The sequence below is a fragment of the Erpetoichthys calabaricus genome, chromosome 16, assembly GCF_900747795.2.
Source record: "Erpetoichthys calabaricus chromosome 16, fErpCal1.3, whole genome shotgun sequence".
In the NCBI taxonomy this organism is placed as follows: Eukaryota; Metazoa; Chordata; class Cladistia; order Polypteriformes; family Polypteridae; genus Erpetoichthys; species Erpetoichthys calabaricus.
The window spans coordinates 99,928,656-99,956,126 of record NC_041409.2 but is presented as its reverse complement, the minus strand read 5'-3'; the positions used below and the strand labels follow the sequence as shown (position 1 = coordinate 99,956,126).

The window sequence follows — 27,471 nt, the reverse complement described above, 5'->3', positions numbered from 1 at the left end:
AGACATACCTAAATTGAGGAGTTTAATAGGCCAGTAGAGATGAATGAAGAAGGAAAAGAAATGCGGAGATAATTGCTTCCTCAGTGCATTAAGAGCTTATTCTAAGATATTATTGATTAGATTCTGCCAGGTTTTAAAAAAAAATCTGTACAGATCCTCTAACTGAATATTTGATTTTTTCCAATTTCAAATAGTATAAAACATCGGTTACCCACTGACTTAAAAGAGGAGCGTTACAGGCTTTATTTCTGGAATGGTGCAATATAAATAATATGCTGCCGCTGCCTATTGAATAATTTGCAGACACATGAGTAAAGAAAAAATAAAAAATATTAATAATGTAGCGAAGCACATGCGACTCTTAAGGACTTCAGCTCCTTTATGTGGTGACTTTTATGGCTTGCTGCCCCAAGAAGGACTTGCGCATCCACCCACCAGTACAAGGCCGACAGAAATACGGAAGTGCAAATGTGTGGATTTTGACGGTTCGTATATTGAAGTAACAATGGCCAGAGTACTGCTGTCGTCATTTGTTCTTGCTGTGGTCACTACTGCACCTATTAACATAATAATAAAGTATAAAAAGAAATCAAGTACAAATGTACATGTAACATCCCAAAACGTTAACCTAAGTTTGAATATATTCAAATATCTTTATCTTTATATATAATATGCTACTGTGGCTGTCCATTTGTCTGTCCAGGATTTTAAATCACCTGTAGCTCGCCAACCGTCTGACCTGAAATTTCGTACACATATACTACGTGACCTCTACTGTCCGCTTTCGGGGTGATGAATTATTACTCTTTTTATTTTTATTGTATTGTAGAAGCAACTCTCAGCAGCGGGCAGCCGTGTGCCATTCTCATCCCTATCACAGTCACCGTCACTTCCCCTACCTCTCCATATCTCTAATTATTCTTGAGGCAGATAGCTAGATGGCATCATTGCTACTACCTTTGCTGTCACTTCCTCTACCTCTTCATATCTTAAATCATTCTTGAGGCAGATAGAAGACTTAAGTGCCAGCATAACTGAAAAATTAAGGAAAACTTAAGTAATTGCAAAACAAACACGAACTTAATCAGTTTTAACGTGAAAAGATGCAGACGGAAGAAGAGAAGAAGCAGGCGGCTAGGGTGGAGAAAAGAAGATCTGATCAGGAAACAACAAGCGCATCAACCTCTGAGCAAACGAATGATAAACGTACAGAGAAAGAGAATGAAAGCTATAAGTCAAGTGGATTCACTGCTCGTTATCGTGCAGTGCGCCGTTACTAATAATATAATATTCAAATATTTACTTATTTTTAATTGGAATATTGAAACCTTTTTTTTTTTGACAAATCTGACAGCTCTACACTGATCTCGTTTTTTCAGTTATCATCAGTCATTTTGTAACTTGCTTAATCTTGAAAAGGGTTGCAGGGGGTGCTGAAGCCTATCTCAGCTAGCACAGGGAACACAAGGCAGGAACAAACACTGGACAGGGCGCCAGTCCACCACAGAGCAAACACACACACACACACACACACACACCAACCACACAGTGGGGCCTATTTGTTATCACCAATCCACCTAACCTGCATGTCTTTGGACTGTGGGAGGAAACCCACGCAGACACGGGGAGAACATGCAAACTACCAGCAGGAAGGACCTGGGAGACAAACTCTGGTCTCCTTTCTGTGAGGAAGCAGCACTACCACTGCACCACCATTAGAATTATGCAATGCTTAAAGAGATTTTTTTTAATGCTAACTAATGTGTTTTATTATCTACTATATATTTTTTTTATCCTGACCTTTTCTTTTTTGTCTCCAATAGTAAATTCAAAAATATTCAATGTGCACGCACATGAGTGCTTACCAGCAAGAGCCAGTGGCAAGCTTGTATTTCACTGACCTTCAGAAATATTTTTGTTACATATTTGCAGTATCAATTTCTAATGATACTCCGCAAAGGAAGAAGAAAAAAAAGACTTTTAATTGATCTCCAAATCAGCTAAGGGACAATTTAAAAAAATGTGCAGACTTGAGTAACTAACCAAAGCAGATCATGAAGTGCATCAGGCTCCACTGTACAGCTAAAAGGGAGAAGCTGAATAAACCATACAGTTTGTTCTTTAAAGATGTGGGAGAATCTACTATTATTAGTAAAATATATGAAAAATGTGTAACATTTACTTTGTTTGGTGTTTAAATAGACCTTAAATTCTGAAATTCCTCCTCTGTTGTTCAATGCCTCTTTATACAAGACTAAAAATGTATAGGAAACCCTTCAATAGGCTGTGGAGAGTTCACTATCATTATCACCTCCTGAAAAAGCACTTTAATTATTACTAAAATGTTTCTAGCACAGCTGTGACAGGTTTAAAGTTTATAGAAAAGCAGACTACATATTTTAAGTGGTTTTGATTCGCACATACATATTTGGACAGGGCATGTAGCAAAATATTCCTTTAGTAAAACTATGCAACATACTAAGAAAAAAATACACACACACACACACACACAAGAAAGGTTAGAAATGACACGTATTAAGGTACCATTAAATGATTTTAAAATACAGAAAAGACATCACTGCAGTGGCTATTACCACTTGAAATGGGAGATTGCTAATTAATTGTTCACATACAAACAAAAAAGCTCCACTTTCAGCAGCCAACACTTCAGTGTCCTATACTCTCTTAACTCATCCTTAATTAATCATGTTTACACACTAATTTGGTTATTAGAGAAACCTTTGTAATTACATTAGCACACCTGAAGCCTATTAGTCTGTTCTGTAAAGCAAGTCAACTGTCCTCCTCCGGATTACAAGGTACTGCACAAAAATGGCCAAAACAAAAAGGCGTTCTCAACAAACCCATCAGCCGGCTATTCTTTTGTGAAATAAAAGTTATTCCACGTGATGCTCAGCCTGTCTTTTCAGAACTCCCCACAGGTGTTCTGTTGGGTTGAGGTCGACTGGCGTACTTGGCAACTGAAATACTTTCACCCTGTTTGTCCTCAGTAGCGCAGTGGTGGCCTTGGATGTATGTTTCAGATCATTATCATGTGGAAGGAATGTCCAGCAACCCAGGGCACAGAGAGATGGTAGCATTTTCTCCTTCAGCATTTTGCATTACATCTGTGATGGCATCAATGAAGTGCAATTCCCTGACACCTGTAACACCCATACAACCCACCAGAACAACACCGCCACGCTTTACTGGGGGTACCGTGTATTTTTCATCGTACTCCTCACCCTTGTTATTCCATAGAGTTTGAAGGCCATAAGTTCCAACAAGATTTTGTACTGACAAAGCTCATTTGCAACACGGTGGTGCAGTGGTAGCGCTGCAGCCTCACAGTAAGGAGACCTGAGTTCACTTCCCGGGTCCTCCCCGCATTCAGTTTGCATGTTCTCCCCGTGTCTGCCTGGGTTTCCTCCCACAGTCCAAAGACATGCAGGTTAGGTGCACTGGCGATCCTAAATTGTCCCTGGTGTGCACTTGGTGTGTGGGTGTGCCCTTCCCAGGGTTTGTTCCTGCTTTGCACCCTGTGCTGGCTGGGATTGGCTCCAGCAGACCCCCCCGTGACCCTGTGTTAGGATATAAAGGGTTGGACAATGAAACCAGATTTGTTGGACAGTTTAATGCTATAGGATCTCATAGAAAATGTTATTTCTAAAGGGAGATTGAGGACTTTCTAGAACAAGGGTCGCCAAGTCCAGTCCTGGAGGACCACCATGGCTGCAGGTTTTCATTCTAACCCTTTTTAATTGAGTGCCCTGTTTGTGCTGCTAATTAACTTCCTGTGAATTCATTTTAATTGAATTGCTTTTGTTAAGATTTGCACCTCTGAATTTCTTCCTCGTTCCTCTGAATTGCTTCATTTCTTTCCTTAAAAGGCACTCAAATAGAAACGAAATGTGAAGATAGGGAGCCAAAAGAAGAGCAGCTAAGTGAGGGCCTCAAACTCCAACCAATTTCACTCCAACCAGCTGTTTAATGAGGTGCCAATTCTTGTCATTAATTAAACCAGTTTTTTAATTTTGTGGCTTTGTTGCTGCTCTCATGGTTCATTAGTAAACATTTCTGAAATTGTTGATTTTCTCTTTTCTAAAAGCTCTGTTAAAATGTTTTGTAGACCTAAGCAGATCAACATTCCTGAGACCTTCACCTTTATTTTCAGATATTGTACTTTGGACACCAGTTTTGGCTCAATTCGTATCTCATTACTGTTTGGCTGCTAATTAAGGAAAAAGAAACAATTAAGGGGTCTGAGTCTTCAAGAACAAGTCAATTAAAATTAGTTCAAAAGAAGTTAATTAGCAGCAAAAACAAGTCTCTCATTAAGAAAAGGGTTAGAATGAAAACCTGCAGCCACGGTGGTCCTCCAGGACTGGAGTTGGTGATCCCTGTTCTAGAAGAAAGATACAATTTGTATACCATGAAGAGTATTACTTGCTTAATAAAATAGCTTTAAACAAACAGTAACTATAACAAAATTTGAAAATGCCACCAAAACTAGATCCTTAGATTTGAAGTATAGTTGTGTACCGCCCTCTGAGCTGGCACGATTATAGTATGCACTGCCATCCTAGAGTAGCAGCAAAAAAGCAAGAAAAAAAAAAATAAAGAAATGATACAGGGTGCAGGCAAACCAACACCACTACCCTACTACACCACCACAAGTACAGAAACACCCCAGAGAAGGCAGAGTTGAGTTAAAAAAATTATTATAAGAAATTGGACACAACTAACAAAACTCCTGTATACATACTATCGCGCTGCAGAGATACCCACCCAAACAAATCACGACACAAAACATCAACGTCATACGCCACTAATATATAAATATGAGAAAGAGAAATGAAGAAATAAATGCCATCAGATGCACCAAACCAGGGGTGGCGAACTCCAGGCCTCTAATGCCGCAGTGGCTGCAGGTTTTCATTCTTACCATCTTCTTAATTAGTGAGCAGTTTTTGCTGCTGATTACTTCTTTTAATTAACTTGACTCGGGCCCCATAGTTGTTTCTTTTTCTTTAATTAGCAGCCAAACAATAATGAGAGACAAAACAAGCCACCACATGACCAGCTCCCCTGTGCCCATGACACAATATCTGAAATTAAAGAGAGGTGATGGTCTTGGTAAGGTTGATCTCTCAGGTCACCAAAACATTTTGACAGGGTGCTCTTAGAAAGAACAGAAAAACAACAACAGTTTTCGAAATGTGTGCTGTGGCAGAATCAGAGCAGCCAACAAGCCATGGAATTAAACAACGGGTTTAATTAACAGCAACATTTGGCTTCTCATTAAGAAAGTGATTGGAGTGAAATTGGTTGGAGTTTGAAGCCCCAGTTTAGCTGGTCATCTGTTAGCTCGTTTCACATCTCATTTCTGCTTGGCTGTCATTTAATGAAGAAAGGAATTAATTCAGAGGGCTGAACTCTTCTAACAGGGCTATTAAAGTGATGGGGAAAAAGTTAATTAGCAGTGAAAACTGGTCACTGATTAGGAAAAGGGTTAGAATGAAAATCTGTAGACCTGGAGTTCGCCACCCCTGCACCAAACCATACCTCCCGTTCAGGGAAGCGTACTGCTAAATAGTCCCTTGTGCTGGCCCGTCAGGTCCGCTCCTGAATGCCTTCACCTCATTCACCAGAAAAGGAAAATAATTTGTCCAGAAATGAACCCGGGTTCACCTGACTTTTTCCATGTGGGTTGAATAGCTTTCCCTCTTCCCTTTTTCTTTTACGGCGTCTGCTTCACCTTTTGGTCTGGCGCTCTCTTCTCCCTCTCCACACATTTACATAACGTTGACTCCTCCCTGTACACTTTGTTTGGCCCTCTGAGCCATGTGCTCCCCCTCTCCTTGTACCATTGGCCGGCCTTACACATTCAGCCATGCCACTCTTAACAGGAAAAGATCCAAACTGCCAGTGACACCCACACATATCCAAGACCACCTTTACAGTTGAAAAGACCAAACCTTGATAAAACTGAACAAGCATAGGTTACTTTCTTACATGAAATCAAAAGCATACCTTGGCTGCCGCACACCTCACCGCCATCGAACGGTCCGTAAGACACACTCGAGCTGCTTTGTAGATATCTCGGTGGCAGGATACGGCACTCACTCCTTGGCCTCGAAGAATCTTTTTTAAGCTCATCATAATCTCATATCGACCCTGAGACTGATAAATGATAACACAATTAGAAAAAAATCATAAAGTAAAACCTGAGAACAAACAGTAAAAATGAGATTAGGGACAATGGCCAAGAAAAGTCGTGTAATTTAAGACCTGTTGTGTTGTACTAGAGTTAGCTGTATTTATGAAAGTTACTTCATTTATTCAAATAGGATTTAATGGACATGCCAAGTGATAAACCATTTAACCACTTGTGTGAGAAATCGATAACAACATGCTTATTGACATATGGTGAAGGTTCATCAACTGGACTACTCTGGATGTAAATTAGTTTATTTTAAAGAGTCTTTATCATTTCCTCTACAAAGAGTGCATAATTTCCACAACTGTGCATTTGAAGAAAAAAAAAATGAACATTTAAATATTTAGCCAATAAATTCACAAAGAACAAAGTAACACAACACTACTAGAGTTAAAGAATTTGTGAATTTCCCATTGGGATTAATAAAGTATCTATCTATCTATCTATCTATCTATCTATCTAAAGATGACAATTACATGGCTGCTTCCCTGCACCTATCAATGAATTTAGCTAACATTCAGAATAGACTGCAGCCATTGCCACCAGAACCCGGCCCGACTGCCAGGTTTGCTGGCTCTTTTCACGCTCACAGGAGTTACCTTTAGCAGATCATAAAAAAATCTCTTCTGACAACATGAAAGATAAAACTTAAAGCATTTATGCTTTTTTCTCTGTACTTTACAAACACTTTTTCACAATACAGTGACCTCCAGTCAGGAATATTTCTGCACACAAACCACACACTTGCATTCATGACTTCGCTGCTACCAGGAAAAAACATTTCATGCAGTAACATAAATGTTAGATGAAATCAAACCTGATGCTGTATTTATAGTTATAAATGTATTCTGCAGCAATCATATTTATATTTATTTCTACATTGTGCAGAGACAGCAGGCACACATCAGCAAATCAGGACTAAAGCCAAATGCTATTCAGAAGAGTGATAACACAATAAACTGAACTGAAATCAGTCCTACACTTGAGCACCAGCCATTAACAAATCTGTGTCACTGGCCAAGGAGACATCAGCAGCAAACACTTGACAAAATTTAAACTGCATTAGAAGTGTACTGCTTGACTGTTTGTTTGTTTGTTAATCAAAGTAGTATTTGGTGACCTTAGAATATCATGTACAGGGTGTTGATGAAGACGTAACACCTGAAGGAGATGCACTGCATCTTTGTGGACCTGCAGAAACAATATGACAGGGTACCTCGAGAGGAGCTGTGGTGTTGTATGAGGAAGTCAGGAGTGGCAGAGAAGTACGTAAGAGTGGTACAGGATATGTATGAGGGAAGTGTGACCGTGGTGAGGTCTGCGGTAGGAGTGACGGAGGTGGGATTACATCAGGGATCGGCTGAGCCCTTTTTTATTTGCAATGGTGATGGACAGGTTGACAGATGAGATTAGACAGGAGTCCACGTGGACTATGAGGTTTGCGGATGACATTGTGATCTGTAGTGATAGTAGGGAGCAGGTCGAGGAGACTCAGAAGAGGTGGAGATATGCTCTAGAGAGGAGAGGAATGAAGGTCAGTAGGACCACCATGTCAGAATACATGTGTGTGAATGAGAGAGAGGTCAGTAGAATGGTGAGGATGCAAGGAGTAGAGTTGGCAAAGGTGGATGAGCTTAAATAAATTTGTTTGAAGTCTTCTGCACATCCACACTTGCCTCCTGAAGACGGACCCTGATCTGTCAGACAGGCGTTTGGGGCTTTTTCTTTACCACAGCTTGTAGTTGTAGGGTGTTGTCCTGTGTTAGCCATTATGGATGCAATGAGAAGTCAAGCATGCCTGAAGAAGAAGCCTGAGCTGCCTTGAAAGCTTGCATATTGTAATCTTTTTAGTTAGCCAGTAAAAGATGTCACTTTGCTTGACTTCTCATTTTCCACAGTTGAGGATTCTTCAGTCATCAGCAGCGGAGGTCTTCCTTGGCCTACCAGTGCCTTTGTGAGTACTGAGCTCACCAGTGTTCTTTGTTCTTCATGATATTCCACACAGTTGATTGAGGTCATCCTAAGGTTTTACTGATGGATCCAATGGTTTGATTCTTGTTCTCCATTCTCAGATAGATAGATAGATGTATAGATGTATAGATAGATACTTTATTAATCCCAAGGGGAAATTCACATACTCCAGCAGCAGCATACTGATACAATAAATAATATTAAAGACTAATAAAAATGCAGGTAAAAACAGACAATAACTTTGTATAATGTTAACGATCTCCTCAGTGTGTCAGTGCAGCAGGACGGTGACAGCAGTCTGTCTCTGAAGCTGCTCCTCTGTCTGGAGATGATCCTGTTCAGTGGATGCAGTGCATTCTCCATGATTGACAGGAGTCTGCTCCGCGCCCGTCGCTCTGCCACAGATGTCAAACTGTCCAGCTCCATGCCTACAATAGAGCCTGCCTTCCTCACCAGTTTGTCCAGGCGTGAGGCGTCCTTCTTCTTAATGCTGCCTCCCCATAATGGCTTCTTTGACTTTCATTGGCGCAGCTACTGTCCTCATGTTGAACAAGGCAGCTACAGACTCCAAAGGGTTTAAAAGCAAGCTGAGGTATCTTATGAAGCCATGAAACCCACCTGAGTGATCACAAACACCTGTGATGTCAATTGTCACAAATATCTATCTATCTATCTATCTATCTATTATGGTGTTCTGAAATGGGGGGACCATGTAGAAAAAGTGTTGTGACCAAAATGTGTGCAAACCCCCTGAAATGAAAGTCTGTAGCTTGAACTTTAATCACAGCATCTGAATTGTTTGACGTCACTGTAAACTGTGGAGCATATGGGTGGGGAACCAAGGAAAAATGTGTCTTTGCCCCAAACATTATGGAAGGCACTGTAAATAGCACTGGCATTAAAAGGACCAATCAGGAAAAAAATCCCATTGTTAATTTAGAACTGAGTTGCAAAATAATGCAATGTTTCAAAAATTACCTGCAATTCTAAAATGTTAACACAGCTACTTTACTGAAACAAAATACAATCATCATATTGTATTTTTATTATAATTAAGTGACTCATTTAATTAGCCATTTTTTTCACAATTTAATGACTCAATTATACGTATCATTTGACTGTTTCATACAATTATTTCATAATTGCTATTTTATTCATTTAATTTGCCGCAAATGGGATTGAACAGCTACACTTCCAGCAGTTGAATAACAGCAACCAGCTGAAATTCAGCATAATAAGAGCTTCATTAACGGAGCATGCATTTTGAGCACATTATTGAGGAGAGCAGAGTGACAATTTTATGGCAAGCAGGTCTAACTAGGAATTGCTAAAAGGAGATGTCAAAACTCTTTGGAAGATTTTTATTTCAGTTTAAAAATAATTATATTTTTAAACCTGAAAGAAAATATATTAAAAACAATCTGGCTATAAATCGATATCTCAATGGCTGATCCTCATTGCCAGATTTGGCAGCACTTTAAGTTCACCTTTAATTAAAATCTGTCACATGGATTATTCAGCCCATTAATGTATTTGAAAAACATTTTAGGACAGCAAAGTAACTCAAGTGGACAGTTTTTGAAAGCTCTGAACACAACTTAAAAACATTTTTTAAATGGCACTGCTTACAGACAGACTCCATTCAGGAAACAATCCATTGAGCCTGTGTCATTAGTGCCAGCGTGCCTGGACTGCGGCTGTGTAGTTGGCTTTCTCACTTCATATGGCCACTGCTAATACTCACCATTAGCATGTATCCAGAAACATAAGAAAAATAGCCTCAGTAGAATATGCCTATCGTCTTTATATATAATACGCCACCGTGGCTGTCCATTTGTCTGTCCAGGATTTTAAATCACCTGCAGCTCGCAAACCGTTTGACCTGAAATTTGGTACACATATACTACGTGACGTCTACTGTCGGGGTGATGACTTATTACTCTTTTTATTTTAATTTATCGAAGAATCAACTCTCGGCAGCAGGGCGGCTGTGCGCCGTTCTCATCACGACCACCTTTGCCGTCACTTCCCCTACATTTCCATATCTGAAATCATTCTTGAGGCCGATAGCTAGATGGCATCATACCTACCACCTTTGCAGTCACTTCCAATGCCTCTTCATACCTCAAATCATTCTTGAGCCAGACTGAAGACTTAAGTGATGACTGACCTCCAAGGATATTCCTCTTTTTATTTTTATTTTATTTTATTGTAGAATCATCTCGACAGTGACCAGCAGGGCAGCAGTGTGGCGCATGTGTACGAGTGCCGTTCTCATCCCTACCACCTTCGCCATTCTCATCCCCTACCTCCTCATATTTTAAATCATTCTTGAGGCAGATTGAAGACTTAAGTGCCAGCTTAAGTGAAAAATTAAGGAAAACATACTAAGTAATTGCAGCGCAAACACGGACTTCATCAGTTTTAATGCGAAAAGATGCAGATGAAAGAAGAGAAGAAGCGAGCCGGTAGGATGGAGAAAAGAAGAGCTGCTCAGGTGGCAGCAAGCGCATCAACCTCTGAGCAAATGAATGATGAACATACAGAGAAAGGGGATGAAAACTAGGAATGCTCAAGTCAAGTGGATTCACTGCACGTTATCGTTATAGCAGGGCGCCGTTACTGGTATATAATAACTAGGGTGCAGTCTCCTGGATGCAGGTGTTATTTGACAGTGAATCTAATAAAAAATAAACTATAAAGGTGTACTCAAAACAATGTGAGCCTGAATCTAAAGAAGGTATTTTTCCTTGCTGAATTTTTAAAATGGACAAAGATCAGAGTCTGTGTGAAATATATGTGTGAAATTTACATTTATAGGATTTATGGCTTACAGGACATGCTTCTTTCAGAACCAAGTCAACACGTATGCCAACAAAATGCAAAATCAAATATAGTGCCATCACCGACTTCCTAATACTATGGAACAACACGCCTTCAGAGATTCATTCTCACCTAACCAACAAGTACCAGGACCAGTTCCTGTCATATACGTCAAACTTCCATTAAGGCAGGATGTCTTTCAAAGACGACCCAAGATTAGGCTGGGCTTTGACACTGAAGCGCAGACGAAAATGCAGCAGCCATGAAGTGAATCATAATGCAGACTCTAACGGTGATGGTGTGTAGCAGAGATTATACGAGGGGCGTTCAAAAAGTTTCTGCATGTTAATATTTTGGTTGGAAACAGCGAAGGCGGGAGGAGTAGTAATTGGTCGTGTCTGAGAGTGTCATCTGACTGGGAAAATTGCATCACACAGGAAGGTGACTATGTAGAAAAGTGATGGAATTTGTTTATGAAATTCTTAATGAATAGAGTTTAAAAAAAAAAAAAAAAAAAGTGCGGAAACGTTTTGAACGTCCCTCATAGTTAATTATGGATAAGATGAATCTGCTCTTCATGACCTATTAAGCATGAGCAAAGTCTGTACATGCATGGAGCCCTAAATGCTGACTCCTGAGATGACATACTGCCACAGATCCTCCAGACTGGGAGAATTTTAGAGGCGTTTCATCACTAGTGGTGGAACCAGGATACATCGCAACGACCAAGAGTCCAAACAAAAATGGAAAGAATATAAATGTGATGGTACTCTACCACCAAAGAAACTCCAGGTCCAAACTGATGCCAGTTAAGACCAACAGCACATTTTTTATGATGTCGACTGTATATATCGCATACTGAATATGCTGTAGAAGACCCACATAACTGGCAATCACCAGACCTGATTTAGACGTATTTGCTTTGTTGCTTGCAGCAGTAAATTACATAAATGTGGCAAAAAAAACATTATGACTTGCTAAGGAACCTACTCTATGACGTTTCTTCACTGCAAAGCAACTACAACTGTCCATAGCAAGTGCCACCAGGGACTTTGAGAGTTTTGGGAATCAACAAAACAAAGGATTCAGTATTCTTGTTATTGCATGAACCAGCATGTACTCATGATACTACAGAATGTCCAGGCAGGAGAGACCCCCCATCTGACCCAAGTCATCGGAACTGTAACTTTATTTTAAGCAAATGTAGAACTCTAAAGGGTTTACCATTCTCCGAGAATACTAATGACAGCAGATTTTATGCTTTCCTTTCTTCTGTCATCAAACAGCTACAAGGGGGGGGGGCACAAAAAATAACAAGAATTTTTTTTCTGGAGGCTGAAGGGTGTTAGTTCTGACGTTTGCCGCTAGGTGCGTGTTCCAGACTGTCCTCTGCACCATTTGGCCAAGCACCGTCCTTGATATCCTCAAGCGATTGCAATGTGGAGAAAACGAATTGTGGCGATTAGGTGAATGGCTTCTGGATCACGACAATGACCAGCCCACACAGCACTTAGTGTGCGACAGTTTCTCATGAAAAACGGGATGACAAAACAGACCCCACCCCCGGACTATTTCCAAGAATGAAGATGGACCTTCAAGGAAAGCGTTTTCAGGATGTAGAGGAGGTCAAGAAGCAAACGGCGAAGGCACTGAAGGCCATCACTTTGCAAGACTTTCAGAACAGTTTTGAATAATTGAAAAAGCGGTGGGACAAGTGTATTGCGTCTCAGGGGGAGTATTTTGAGGGTGATTAAATTTTGGAGACATTCTGATAAATACACGAATTTTTAAAATAAAAATCTCATTATTTTTGGGTTCCCCCCTCGTATTTCTCAATTATAATAGTAAAGGACTTTGCATTATCTGATTTGTTTATATGTTAATTACTGAAACGATTCTGTTTCGCTGTGAGTTTGCTATTTGTGTGTTTATGAGTATTAATATTGCACAGCTTAATAATTTACTGTTAGTGAATTATGTTTATAAACATGTAAGCATTTAGAGTCTGCCCACAGTGAATATCACTTTACAAAAATTAAGTGTTTTTCATAATTTCAACAAAACCTGGAAAGTTATCAATTTTTATTCAAATGTGAATTATTCTACATTCCTTACCTCAGCATTTTTCATTGCTTTCAAGAGGTTCCCCACTGTTTCCGTAAAAGTGTTGCCCAACATTCTGCCCAACTGTTCATATAAAGCACCTAAGCATGCCACTGCAGCACTGAAATTAGAGGAGTTAAATATAAGAACAACTTAAAAAACAAATTTAAGACTGTACCTATCAAATATTGAAACACAAGTGGGAATGTAATCATCACATAAATATATTATTAAATCTTCAAGGAACTGGTGATTATTTTACACTCATTTTTGTCAAAGTTAGATATTCTCAGAAAAAAATACTCTCACAAAAGGAAAAATGAACTAATATGACACATTCAGGAAAAATATTCTTCTCTGTTGGCTACTAACTATACAAGAAGAGCATCAGCAAAAATGAAGGAGGTACAGAGTTTAAACTAGTGTGTCATGTCATGTCATTTCCTCTCCTGCTCAATCCAGAACTGGGCCGCAGAGTGGGGCTGGAGCATATGGCAGCTATCATATGGCACAAGGCAGGAACAGACCCTTCACAGGGTGCCAGTCCATCACAGGGCAAACACACTGACATGGGCTGGCTAATTTAGCGTCGCCAATTCACCTAACCTGTATATCTTTGGACAGTGGAGGGAAACCCACACAGACACAGGGAGAACATGCAAACTCCACAGAGGGAGAACCTGCAACGCAAACCCTGGTCACCTTCCTGCGCGGAGCAGCCCTACCACTGTGCCACCCACTAGTATGTAAGCCTTCCAAAGGCAAGTTTCAATAGACATGACAAGCATATTCCAATGGGCATCACTATGAGGTGCACTAAATAAGGACTTCATGAACAGTAAGGGCTCATGTGAAATGACAATCCTGTCATCAAAGTTGTTCGACTGACACATACATGATCTTTAATAGGATCTTCCAAACCTCAAAACAGCAGAAAAAACTAATGAACGAGAGAATAATTTTTCTTGGAATATCAGAAATGACACATTGGCTGAAAGACAACTTACATGTACATGCATCCTGGCAGTACCACCATTTGTTATGTATGCCCTGACAAAACATTTCCAAACAGTATCTCATTTAACTACTGTACTTTCAATTAGGAAAATTGGCTTTTTCCTCTTTGGGAATATTTAAGCTCTTAAACATTTTTCCTTCATTCAGTATTACTTGAAATCCCTCCATTACATTAACAAATCATTTCTGTAATTTACAAATTAAAAAAAAATGTTTCATATATCACATCTTGATGTGTATCGCCACTAAATGAAATTTACTCTCCCGTGTAACCAAATGTGAATGTGTGTGTGCTGCACATCTTGTAAATAAAAAAAAAAAAGGATATGGGACTAGGTGGGTGAGGTGTAAGGGCCCGTTTATACTTCACGCTCAAAACCCGTACGCGCACGCATCATGGCTGCGTCCTCTGAGCAGTTCCTCAGAAATCAACGCGAGGCATGCACAAGTTGCAGTACCACCAAAAAGTCGGAGGACACAGTGTGGTAAAACTTGGAATGTGACGTCAGTCTCCGTTTACTGTCTACATGTGACAGAAAGACACTTTAGGCAACCTATGAGATCGATGTGCGCGCTTCGATGTTTGATGAACGGTTTGATATGGTGAAGCAAAATGCCGACATACAGATGCATTCGTGGTGCTCTTATATTCAAGTGTCGCATATTCCCCGATTGTAATGGCACAATACATTTTAAAAGTCTCACATACCATCTTTTGTGCCATCTTTTTTTTCCTGAAGCTTCCTCCTGACCTGACAGGAGCGGCAAACAGCAATAGATCACCATACAGAACACATTACATGTATGATATTCCAACTCTCTGCACATTTAGAATCCTTAGATTTATACTTGATATCACTTTCATGATGAAAAGCATTGAAGTATTGTCACCCACGTGTGTTTAGGGGACAACTAAAGGGCCTGAAAAGATGTAATTCCACAGCAGACCAGGGGGTGGCGAAGTGCACTAATTCTCTCTCTTCATTCCTTGCAGACCATTCTAGGGAAATCCCATCTGGCTCTAGGGAAGCCGACGACGTCACTTCCAGTTCTGGTCCTGATGACATCAGTTCCCATACTGGCCTTTAAAGCCGCCATCTTGTTTCTAGTGAATCAGTTCTGTTTTGGACTCCGTCGTCTGAACATGTCTGTTCTCTTTCATCAATTTTGCAGCCAGTAAAAATTATACGGGTGGCTGCCCCAAACCTTCTCAATGTCTTTTGGTTATTTTTGTGACAGTATATATGTTACATTTTACAGATAAATCGTTAACTTTGTTTAAATAAAGAGTACTGTTAAATGACACAAATGGGGGCGGCGCGGTAGCGCTGCTGTCTCACAAGGAGTCACGTCGCTGGTATTCCCTGCCTGGAGTTTGCATGTTTTCCTTCTGGGTTTCCACAGTGTGCTCCAGTTTCCTTCCAAAGACATGCAGATTTGGTGACGCTAAAATGACTCCAGTGTATGCGAGTGCTTGTATTCACCTTACGATGAGCTGAGGCCCCGTCCAGGGACCGTTTCTGCCTCGTGTCCAATGCTTGCTGGAATGGGCACATCCCTGGATTGATGGATGTAATCATTAAACGTCCTTTTCAGAGATATTGTGGCAAGGTGTCCTTGGAATTTAATGGGCGTTTCAGGCAATTCACAACACAGCAAAGCCGAACCTGTTCTCACCATGATAATATCCCACACTGCCACCTGGTGGATTCCTCCAGATTTACATAAAGTACGCATGCAAGTATAAACAGTCAAACGAAAGAGTAGCAGGAGCATCCACTGCAACATGTGTTGCGTCAAGTATAAACCCGGCCCTTAAAATCCCCTTGAAGATTACAGAAGGAAAATGAGAGTCCCTTTATTGTTCACTGGTGAAACCATTGAGGCAGAAAGGAAAAAAAGTCCTATTCTCCCTCCATCTATAGCACACAGAATCAAGAAGCTTCATTTGTGAAAGCTCATATTGGGCAACTGAAGTGCACAAACTTGACCTAAAATGAGCATATTACTTCGGGTCCATGCTTTATTTCAAAACCTCTAAACAACTTCTAGTAAATATTGTGCAGGTAGGAGTATCCAAGAGAAAGAACAGCAACAGCAAAATTAAAATGTGTGTGGCATTTACTGGCAGCATGCTGAAACGCTGGTCATGCCCTTTCCACATTAGGATTCACTTTTTTCAAAGCTGATGCTAACAAAGATTGGCATTTTTTTTCCACATTGTTGAAAGAGCACAATGCAGAGTCAAAATAATTTGTAGCCGACAGAATGAATTTATGATATGCTTCATAAGTAAGTGGACATTGAATTTTGCGTCCTCGCTTCATTTTCAGAACATTTTGGCCTGATGTTTCCCTGTAAAGTATCTTCAAAAATTAGTAACAGCCTTATTTTACACTGCACAATTTTGCTGTGAACACAAATTACAAATCCTAAATACAGCATAATAACTTTATTTTTTATTTTTAATGGGTCACAGGGAGCCAGAGCAGCCCAATGGCACAATGATTAGCCATTCTGCTTCAAATCTCCTGTGTCCAACGTTCGAATCCCACCCCAGACTTTTCCTCCCACGTTACAAAGACATGAATGTGACTCAAAAATGGCCCAGTATGATGAAGCATGGGTTGAAGTGCATGTGCTCTGCCATGGACCAGCGGTCCATTCAGGCATAGTTTCCACCTTGTGCCCACTGCTGCCACAACAGCCACTGGCTCCCTGGAACCCTAAACAGGATAATCAGCATCTCAAATGAATGTACAGATGGACACATGTGGGTGAACTGATGGCATAATGGTGGGTGACTGAACCAGGAATCTTGAGCACATCTGCTCATTCACTAGGACTCAAGCAGTTTCTGGTCTTGTATGACTTACAGTTTGGTGGGTAGATAACTAGGCGAGTCGTCCTTGCTTCGAATGATTTCATTGCATTTATCAACAGTTTGGTAAACGGAAAACGTATCCCCCACACTGTAGAGTAATGCAAGGTTCTTGGCAATAAGTCGGCGGGTAGGAGGGCCAGGAGAACTATTCAACAGAGCTGTCAGCTGTTCAACGAGTTTCTTCTGCTTTTCCTTTAAATCTGCCTAAAGAAATAAACAAAAAAAAAAAAGTCAAAAAAAGTTAAACCGATTGCTCAAGTACTAATTACAAAATTAAACTCAACATACAACAAAATGGCAGTGCACAATCAAAACAAGTGGAGTGGGGGGGACAAAAAAAAAAAAAAAAAAAAAAAAAAAAAAAAAGAGTCTCACACTGGACTTTTATGTTTTATTTATGGTTTACCGTCACGTCACACACTTACTTACATGTGCTCATCAACATGTAACCCATCACCGCTTTCCAGACCCATGATCAGCATATTAAATGAGAGAAGCGAACTTTAAATGTTGTCTGAACCAAGATGCCAATCATCTAGTAAATGCTATCAATAGAATTTGCACGGTCAATTTCATAGAATACAGCAAAAAACTTACTTGAAAATCTCCAACTTGATGATAAATAAAATACATAACTTCATTTTATTTGGGTGGGGCAGTGGTATAGATCAGGGTTTGCGTCCCAGATCCTCCATGAACGCAGTATGTATGTTCTTCCCATATCTGTTAGGGTTTTCCTCCTACAGTGCAAAGACATGCAGGTTAAGTGAACTGGCGATGCTAAACTGGCACTAGTGTGTGGTTGGGGTGTTTGTGTGTCTCCGTGTGCTGACGGACTGGCCGACTTCATTTTACTTATTAGAAAACACTAAACGACTTACCATAGACAAAATATGGCCTCTTCCAGTTGAGGCGGCGGTCAAAAATCAAGCCTGTTTTGTCTAAACGCAACCTTGAAACAGTGATACCTCTCATGTAGACTACTGCAACGTGTTTCTTATCGGAATTAGCCAGGCCTCCATTGCTCACCCTACAGCTGGTGCAAAATGACGCTGTGCTGGAAACTCAAAACAGTCGCTAAATTTGACCTACCTGGGGATTTGCATCATGTAAATTTACACGGTCTGACATACCCTACAACTAGAAGTCATGTAACGGGACACTGGCTTAAGAAAGCTCTGGAAAAACGACTTGTGCTGATGCCACCTGTAAGCTTTAAAGCCTTATTTGTTATTTGTAACAGCAGCTATTAAACAATTCGATAATCATTTTTGTTCTTTTTAATGCAAAACTTAAGAAGACTCACTACTGAGGGTATTTCTATCAAACGTTCCTGTGAGTGTCCTAATTTTAATAATTATTTTTAACTGGTACAAGCAAGCATGAGCACAATACCCCAATTTTGGCTTACCTTCACTGGCTTCCAGTTCGTTTTCGAATCCATTTTAACATCCTTGTATTTGTTTTTAAATCCTTTAATGGTTGCACCCCATTTTATCTGTCGGAACTGCTGCACCTTTATGTATCGTCTCGCCATCACAGGTCAGCAGACCAGATGCTTTTACTTGTCCCTAAGACACAATGCAAACTCTGAGGTGATCACGCTTTTTCAGCTGCAGCTCCAAAACTCTGGAATGATTTACCATTGCACGTTAGGCAGGCTCCTTCACTTGCTGTCTTTAAATCTTATTTATAAAAACACACTGACTCCCTGGCCTTTGACCCCCGTGTAATATGTTGACCATCTCTGTACTCTTATTATGAATTTCTTTCACTCTTATGTGTCTCCGTTTCTTTTACTCTTTGGTTACTGTGTGTCTTATATGTTGGGTTTTACTGTACAGTAATTTGGTCAGTACTTTAATGTTGTTTTTAAAGTGCTTTATAAATAAATAAAATAGTCTTAAATCTGTAGGCCATGTCACGCTAGATGACTTTTTCAGTAGTAACCTTCACGTACATAATCTTAGCATGTTGGCGGTAGTCAATGCTGAGCTCCTGTAAAGGCCAGTTGCATAGTCCGACATAAGGCGGAGTGGTGGCTCTGAGGCTACAGATCTGCATTGGCAATCGGAAGGTTGCCAGTTCGAATCCCGTAAATGCCAATAGGGACTCTGCTCTGTTGGGCCCTTCAGCAAGGCCCTTAACCTGCAATTGCTGAGCGCTTTGAGTAGTGAGAAAAGCGCTATATAAATGCAAATAAAAATAATTATTAAACAGCGACTCACGCCAACTAGTCTGTGAATAGCCCTAACAAAAATTAAAAACACTTTGATTTTGTGTTTAGTCATAGGGGCTGACTCTGTGTGCATTAGTTCTGACAACCAATGAATTACCATCTGGAAGAATAATGCATTTAATGCAGCATCGAGGAATAAGAAATGTGGGTATTTTGGACCCCATAAACAGAAGAAAAGCTCGTCTGTCTGACATCTCGTGTTTTATGTACCACGACAGAATGGGAAAAAGAAAATAAAAAGGCCAAGGTTGTGTCTGAACTCGCCATACTTGTTAACCCTACGTACAGCGCCAGCTCTGTCAGGCAGCACATTATTGGGTGCAAGAAAAACTTGTTCGCACGACTGTGCTGGAAACTCAAAACAGTCGCTAAATTTGACCTACCTGGGGATTTGCAGTCATGTAAATTTACACAGTCTGACATACCCTACAACTAGAAGTCATGTAACGGGACACTGGCTTAAGAAAGCTCTGGAAAAACGACTTGTGCTGATGCCACCTGTAAGCTTTAAAGCCTTATTTGTTATTTGTAACAGCAGCTATTAAACACTTCAATAATCACTTTTGTTCTTTTTTAATGCAAAACTTAAGACTCACTACTGAGGGTATTTCTATCAAATGTTCCTGTGAGTGTCCTAATTCTAATAATTATTTGAAACATCATGCGTTTCTAAATTGCACATAGCAGCCAGTTTTTAATAGCATCCAGTTGGTCACTTTCAGGTAGCCAGATTATTTTCTTGTTTTGTTTTTTTAATTTCAAAACACACCACTTCAAATATCGAAGTATTTAATAACCTAAGCATACTACACAGAAAAGTGGAAAACCACCACCATGTTAAAAACGGCTCACACGCAGATCGTTTCAAATATCTCAAATCTACATACCTTAGCAGCAGCAACTAGCAGCTTCTGTAGAAAGGTCAGCCATTCAAACACAAACTCTGCTCTCTGAGGCTCACTGAGCTGACTGCAAACGTCTTCATTTAACAGCAAGCCATGAGCCAGGTCCAGCTCCATTCTTCTTGAATGCGCTCAATCACGACTGGCTCCACGTGTTCCTGCTACAAAACCGGCATTTCAAAATCTGAAATAAAATATGCGTAACAAGTAAATCAAGCTGTTCACAGTTTTAAAACTGGTTCTATTTGTTATTTGTTCTCAGAATGTGCAATATTAACTTAAGGTGCAACACTCTGCACTCTAGTTTGATACTTACATTTATTATACGCTATTTCCATGATTACTTTATACTTACTCTTAGTGTAACATGTCCCTTGTCTGTTGTTAAGTTGTAACATAAGTAATTTCCTTCAGGATTAATTAAGTTTTCTGATTCTGATTCTATTTAACATTTTTCTGAACACAGCAGTGATTTAAGATTTTATTCAGCTTAGCATCTACAACTTGTACCACCTGATCAGGGCACCATACAGTCCCTATTGATGGTCTGAAGCCCTGATGTCCACATGACCATTAGCATCATCTAATTCCTCCATGTGAAGCCCCTGAAAACCAGAAGGACTGATTGAGATCACTTGCATTGGGGGGACTGGGTGGTCTCGTGGCCTCAGAACCCAAAGCAGATTTTGCTTTTAATTTTTTCTCTACAGCCCTGTGGAGTTTTGTTTTGTCCTCCTGGCCATCAAATCTTACTTTATTCTTTGTTACTTAGTATTTCCTAATCATTTTTTATTGTTTTCTTTCTTCATCTTGTAAAGCACTTTAAACTACACTATACTGCCACAAATATTAGGACGCCAGCCTTTACCCACACATGAACTTTAATGCCATCCCATTCTTAACACATAGGCTTTAATATGGAGTCGGCCCACCCTTTGCAGCTCTGACAGCTTCAGCTCTTCTGGGAAGGCTTTTCCACAAGGTGTAGGAAGGAGTGTGCGTGCGATGGGAATGTTTGACCAGGAGAGCATTTGTGAGGTCGGGCGCCAATGTTGGACGAGAAAGCCTGGCTCGCTCGCAGTCTCCGATCAAATTCATCCCAAAGGTGGTCTGTTGGGTTAAGGTTAGCGCTCTGTGCAGCCCCACCAAACTCACTCCTCCATTTCTTTATAGGCCTTGCTTTGTGCACTGGTGTGTGCCCAGTCATGTTGCCATCCAAAAAACTGTTCCCACAAAGTGGGGAGACATGAAATTGTCCAAAATGGCTTTGTACGCTGAAGCATTAAGAGTTCCTTTCACTGGAACTAAGGGGCCAAGTCCCACCCCCCCACCACCAAAATTTACACTCGGCACAATGCAGTCAGGCGAGTCCTGTTCTCCTGGCCAGACTAATCCATCAGATTGTGTGAGTCGTCACTCCAGGTTACACGTCTGTACTGCTCTCAAGTCCAGTGGCGGGCGGTGGGCTTTACAACACTGCATCTGATGCTTTGCATTGCACTTGGTGATGTCAGGCTTGGCCATGGAGACCCCATTCATTCTATGAAGCTCTCTCTCTACTGCACTGTTCTTGAGCTTTGAGGTCTGTCGCTTATTGACTCTGCAGAAAGTTGGCAACTTCTGCACACCTCAGCATGCACTGTCCCCGGTCTGTGGCCTACCACTTGGTGGCTGAGTTGCTGTTCCCAGTTGCTTCCACTTTGTTATAACACCACTAACAGTTGACTGTGGAGTGTTCAGTAGCGAGGACATTTCAAGAATGGACTTATTGCACAGGTGGCATCCTCTCACGGTACCAGGCTTGAATTCCCTGAGAGCGACCTGTTCTTTCACAAATGTTTGTAGAAGCCTTCTGCATGCCAAGGGGCTCGACGTTATACACCTGTGGCCATGGAAGTGATTAGAACGCCTGAATTCAGTGATTTGAAGGGGGTTCCCAATACTTTTGCTAATTTAGTGTATATCATTTGTATGAAAATGTGCTACAGAAAAAAAACTGCTGTTGACGTTGTAAGTCTTGATCCTGTTACCAGACTGTGAAGGGTCAACACTAATAATGGTTTTCAGTGATTTCTGTTTACCCCAACGTTGTCCTTAAGAAGCAGAAAAGACAAAATGAATTTTCTGCTAATACACACAGTCCGAAATTTTTGTATGTCATCTTCACATGCATTTGACAAATGAAAGTCGGAAAAGCCTTGCCTTTTTGAGCAACTGGCTGAAGGTCACCAAGGGACATCACAAAATAACTAACCCTGTTACTGATATTGAAGTGTAAAATGAGATAATGACTTGGTGATATAGAACACTGTGAAAAAAGAAAGTCAATAATTCATAGTTTTTGCATGTATATTATACAAGCCGCTAGAAGAGCAGAATGAACTGGCAAGATCCCACATGGGAGGCATTGCTTTCACCAGTGTCTGATAAAAAATGCAACGTTAGCGACTTGCACGAGTTACAACTAAATAGTAATCATCTATCTCAGAGTGGGTATTGAACTAGAAAATGCATCTCTCATCCTCTATGAACTACCCAAAATAAATAAATAAATAAAACCATCAATCAGCTGCCAGAATCTTAACTCGGAAAAGAAAATCCGAGCCCATCACCCCAGTCTTAGCGTCACTACACTGGTTACCTGTGTCATTTAGAATTGACTTTAAAATCCTGCTGATGGTTTACAAAGCCTTCAATAATCTGCGCCATCCTGTATCCCAGAATGCCTGTTACCTTTCACTCCAAATCGTCACCTCAGATCTTCAAATGAGGGTCTGCTTAGAATCCCAAGAGCTAAACTTCAAAGAAGTGGCGAGGCGGGTAGCCGTCTGCTGTTAGGCACCTCAAATCTGAAATACGAGTTTACTGATAGAAAGTCGCCAGGCTGATACTGTGAAGCACTTTAAAACAACTACTAAAAACTCATTACTGTAACATGGCTTTCTCAGAGCTTCATTTTAGTGTAACCCTGATATTGTGTATAGGCATTGATTTACCATTTCTATCATGGCTCCGCAATCCGTATTAGCCCCTTCTTTCTCTGCTGTTCTTTTTCCGGTTTCTCTGTGGTGGCTATCTGTGCCCCCACCAACTGATCAAAGCACCATGCAGTTCTTACATTGATGGATGGAAGGTCAGAGGTCCACATGACCAACACCATCATCATCAAATTCTTTCACGTGAAGCCTGAAAACCATGAAGTCTGATTTAGATCATTTATGTTAGGTAGAATGCCCAGGGGACTGTGTGGTCTCGTGACCACAGAACCCCTGCAGATTTTGGTTTTTTTTTTTTTCCTTTTTTCTCCAGCCCTCTAGGAGTTTTTGTTTTTGTCCTCCTGGCCATTGAATCTTACTTTATTCTTTGTTACTTAGTATTTCCTAAACTTATTTTTATATTTTTCTTTCTTCATCTTGTAAAGCACTTTAAAACTGCACTATACTGCCAAAAGTATCGGGACGCCTGCCTTTACTCACACATGAACTTTAACGACATCCCATTCTTAACACATTGGCTTTAATATGGAGTCGGCCCACCCTTTGCAGCTCTAACAGCTTCAGCTCTTCTAGGAAGGCTTTTCCACAAGGTGTAGGAAGATGGGAATTTGTGACCAGGAGAGCATCGGTGATGTCGGATGAGAAGGCCTGGCCTCAGAACCCCTGCAGATTTTTTTTTCTGTCCTCCCGTCCATCAGACCACCTTACTTTTATTCTTTGCCTAATCTTATTTTTATATTTTTCTTTTTTCTTTCTTCATCTTGTAAAGCACTTTGAGCTCCATCATTTGTATGAAAACGTGCTCTAGAAATAAATGTTATTGGAAAAGGAAAGAGAGTTCGGTTAAACCAAACCCGGGGGGGAAAAAAACACCTTTGTCTTTAAGAAGTCGTAATACTTTGTGATCCAAACTTACTGTAAGAGCCATTTCCTAGTTACATAAATATTTTACTACTTGACAATGCATAATCTATGAGAGGTTCCTATAACCCCCATAAGTAGAACTGAATTGGTATATTCTTGCCATTTCTAACAGCTCTGACTAAACATTATTCTCAGTTAGTGACCAGCCTTGCCATGTGTAAGGTGTAGAGGGCACAAGGTTTTAAACCGTGCCCATGCCCACGGGCCTATGGACCTTTTCAGCGTGTGAAGTAACTCATGGTTATTTAAGTGCAGAGCCGTACACTTAAGGCGTACAGAAGAAGAAATTAAGAAGTACAGAAATAAAGTTTCTCAAGAAAAGCTACGTTTAGAGAAGATACATTTTTCCTTTTTTTTTTGCCTTTTATTCTACGTGTGTAACTACTTTTTTCTTTATTCTTGTGTGGATTATTAGCTTTTAACTTTCACTAAATAATTTGAAAACAAACTTTTGGACTGAGAGATTTCTTTTGGCACGCGTTTTACCCGTGCTTGATCTCGCCTTATACTTCGGCGGCTACACTTACTTTAAATGGAGGCCAATCACACATCTTTTGCTGAAGCCATTAGAGAGCAGAACATTAGGGTGGATGGGTTTCATTCAACTGTGTGATGGTGTTCACCTTGACATGGGCACCTCCAGAATAAAGAAGGATAAAGGTCTTCATCACAAAATACAAGGCAGATAGCATTTCACCTCACTCTTTCTTTAAAACATGGCTCTCAAATACCTGTGTACTGGGGAGTAAAGTCAGCACTTTTTATAGATCGTTACTGGTAATATTTCATGAGGACAAAGACTCTCTGGTCCGATCAGACAAAAATTTGAAGCCTTTTGGCACAACTCCAAGCACTACATCTTCTGAAGACCAGGCGCTGCTCATCACCTGCCTAATGCCAGGCCTAAAGTGAAGCACAGAGGTGGCAGTATCGTGCGAAGGGGACAGGGAGACTTGTGGATTTGAAGGCCAGATGTCCACATGACCATCAGCATCTAATTCTTCCACGTGAAGCCTGAAAACCATGAGGACTTACTGAGATCACTGATGTCAGGTGGGCTGGGTGGTCTTCTGGCCTTGGATCCTGTGGAATGGAAATTTTCAGTTTACAGATAACTGTCCTTTTTATATTTAAGAAAATGTGTACTTGACAGTTTTCAGAAACTGTATATGTGACCTTTAACATATATTACTGATGCTGACCTGTGTGAGCAGTTCAAAAGAATCTGACTTTACCAGAAAGCTGCCTTTACCAGAAATGTATTTTTATAAACTGTTTTTCCTGTTTTACGAATAAGCTAAGCTATGAACTCATCTGTACCCGCCGTCTATTTTAAGCCCTAAAAGGCTCATGCATTAATCTGCCTTTATACGAACTTGTAAAGTGTGCACACAATCAGCTGATATAAAAGAGCTGAACTCTTTCCTGTCAGCGCGCATGCTACTGACACTCCAGTCTAGGTATGCAAGAATAAAAGAAAGCTTATGAACATTTCTTCTGGTGTGAGACTCTGACTCCTTCCATTTTACGGGTCAACAATTCTTTCTTCCACAATCCCCTGCAGATTTTGTTTTTTTTTTTTGTTCTCCAGACCTCTGGAGTTTTTGTTTTGTTTTTTCTGTCCTCCCTGACCATCAGACCTTACTTTATTCTTTGTTACTTAGCATTGCCTAATCTAATTTTTATATTTTTCTTTCTTCATCTTGTAAAGCACTCTAAGCTATAGCATTTGTATGAAAACATGAGACAAAAATAAATGATGTTGTGGGAAGGATGAATGCAGCCAAATCCAGAGAGGTCCTTGAAGTAAACCTGCTTCAGATGAAATGTCACCTCAGACTGGAGTGACAGTTCAATCACCTAAAGCATACAGCCAGGACAACTAATAGAGTGGCTTCAGGACTCTGATGGGCCTTGAGTGGTCCAGTCAAAGCCCAGATGTAAACCTCATGTGTGGAGAGACCTGAAGATGGCACTTTACAGACGCTTCCCATCTGATCCAATAGAACGTGAGAGGAATGGGATCAGGTGTGCAAAGCTTACCAAGATGACTTATGGGGATTTGTTGATTTTGATTTGAGATATTTTGTTAATCCCCGAGGGGAAAGTGTCTTTTTGTGTGACCTTTGGAGATCAGAGAGCAAGGTCATTAGGATTATTACAGGATTATATAGATAGGAGGCTGCTTTTAACTGAATAAAGCTCTGTAAATAAAACTGTACCTTAAGCTCATGAGACAGATTTGCATCGTTTTTTGATGGTGTTCATTTAGACAGGAACTTAACAGGCAAGAAGCAAGCACATGATGATGACTTTCAGGATGACATTGTGGTTATTCAAGAGAGAGAAGATATTAGGATGCATGCGCTTGGAAATAAATGGAAGAATACGGAGAGATACGCAAATGTAAAAGCAAATATTACAACAACGTAATAATTAGTAGATTGGTAAAGTCAAAGTCATTTCTTCACAAACATGTTGGATATGCATTAGCCACACGTAATTGTGTTCCAAAGTACAGTATTTTCTATAATTAAAAAAAAAAAAAAACAAAACACAAAACACCTGACCTTTACACTGGAATTAATGGAGCAGAAAGTGTCACCGGAAAACAAAACCCTTAAAACTTAGTGAATACATTTGTTGAGCATTGATCGGAATCTTACGATTACACACACACTGTAAAATAGCTTATACAGTAAAACCTTGGATTATGAGTAACTTAGTCTACGAGTGTTTTGCAAGACGAGCAAAAATTTTTAATAAATTTTAACTTCATAAACGAGCGAGGTCTTGCAATACGAGTAGTACGTATACGCTTTGCCTGCCAAGCATCATGTGATCACAACTGAGCCGATGGTGGTTCTCTCTCACTGAGGGATTGTGGGTAATCGTCTCCCATGCTCGGTCTCAGTTAACGTCCCTCATTCGTATAGTCAACATCCGTACGAGCGGATACTGTTTACTATAGCATTGTGACCACGTGTGTATGCGTAAAGCATTTTTTTAAATTTGCGTGCGAGCCATCAATCTGCTTAACAACAATGCAATGTCACATTTCCGCAACTGTCATTAGAAAGATTCCTTGTTAAAAGTTGCAAAAAAAGAAAAAGATTCCAGTGAGCCTACAGGAGTGAAAGTTGTCCTACACAATAACCCTTCTCCTCCTCTCTCTCGTCTCCCTCACACCAGCCACGATTCTTTTCAAAGGTAAAGTGCAGGTTAATTTGTTTTATGTATTTTTACTTTATATTTTGTCTTAATCATTTTTATATGAATATTTTTGGTTTTGGTGGAGTTTTCATTATTTCTTATGGGAAATTTCGCTTCGTTTCCAGAACGAATTATGCTCACAAACCAAGGCCCCACTGTATATGTAAATTTTCAAACAA

The 27,471-nt window shown here is 40.3% G+C and overlaps 1 protein-coding gene across 2 annotated transcripts in view; it reads right to left on the bottom strand.

Annotated features, from left to right (window-relative positions):
• The window catches only part of heatr5a (HEAT repeat containing 5a), a 150,260-nt gene that overhangs the window by 103,868 nt on the left and 18,921 nt on the right, over window positions 1-27,471 (bottom strand). For both annotated transcript variants that reach the window (XM_051919998.1, XM_028822013.2), the window contains exons 2-5: window positions 20,145-20,343; window positions 17,011-17,222; window positions 13,130-13,238; window positions 6,034-6,183 (exon numbers count right to left, since the gene is read on the bottom strand). In XM_051919998.1, the coding sequence (XP_051775958.1) occupies window positions 6,034-6,183; window positions 13,130-13,238; window positions 17,011-17,222; window positions 20,145-20,276 (603 nt within the window). In that variant the 5' untranslated portion in view covers window positions 20,277-20,343. The remainder of the gene's footprint in view (window positions 1-6,033; window positions 6,184-13,129; window positions 13,239-17,010; window positions 17,223-20,144; window positions 20,344-27,471) is intronic.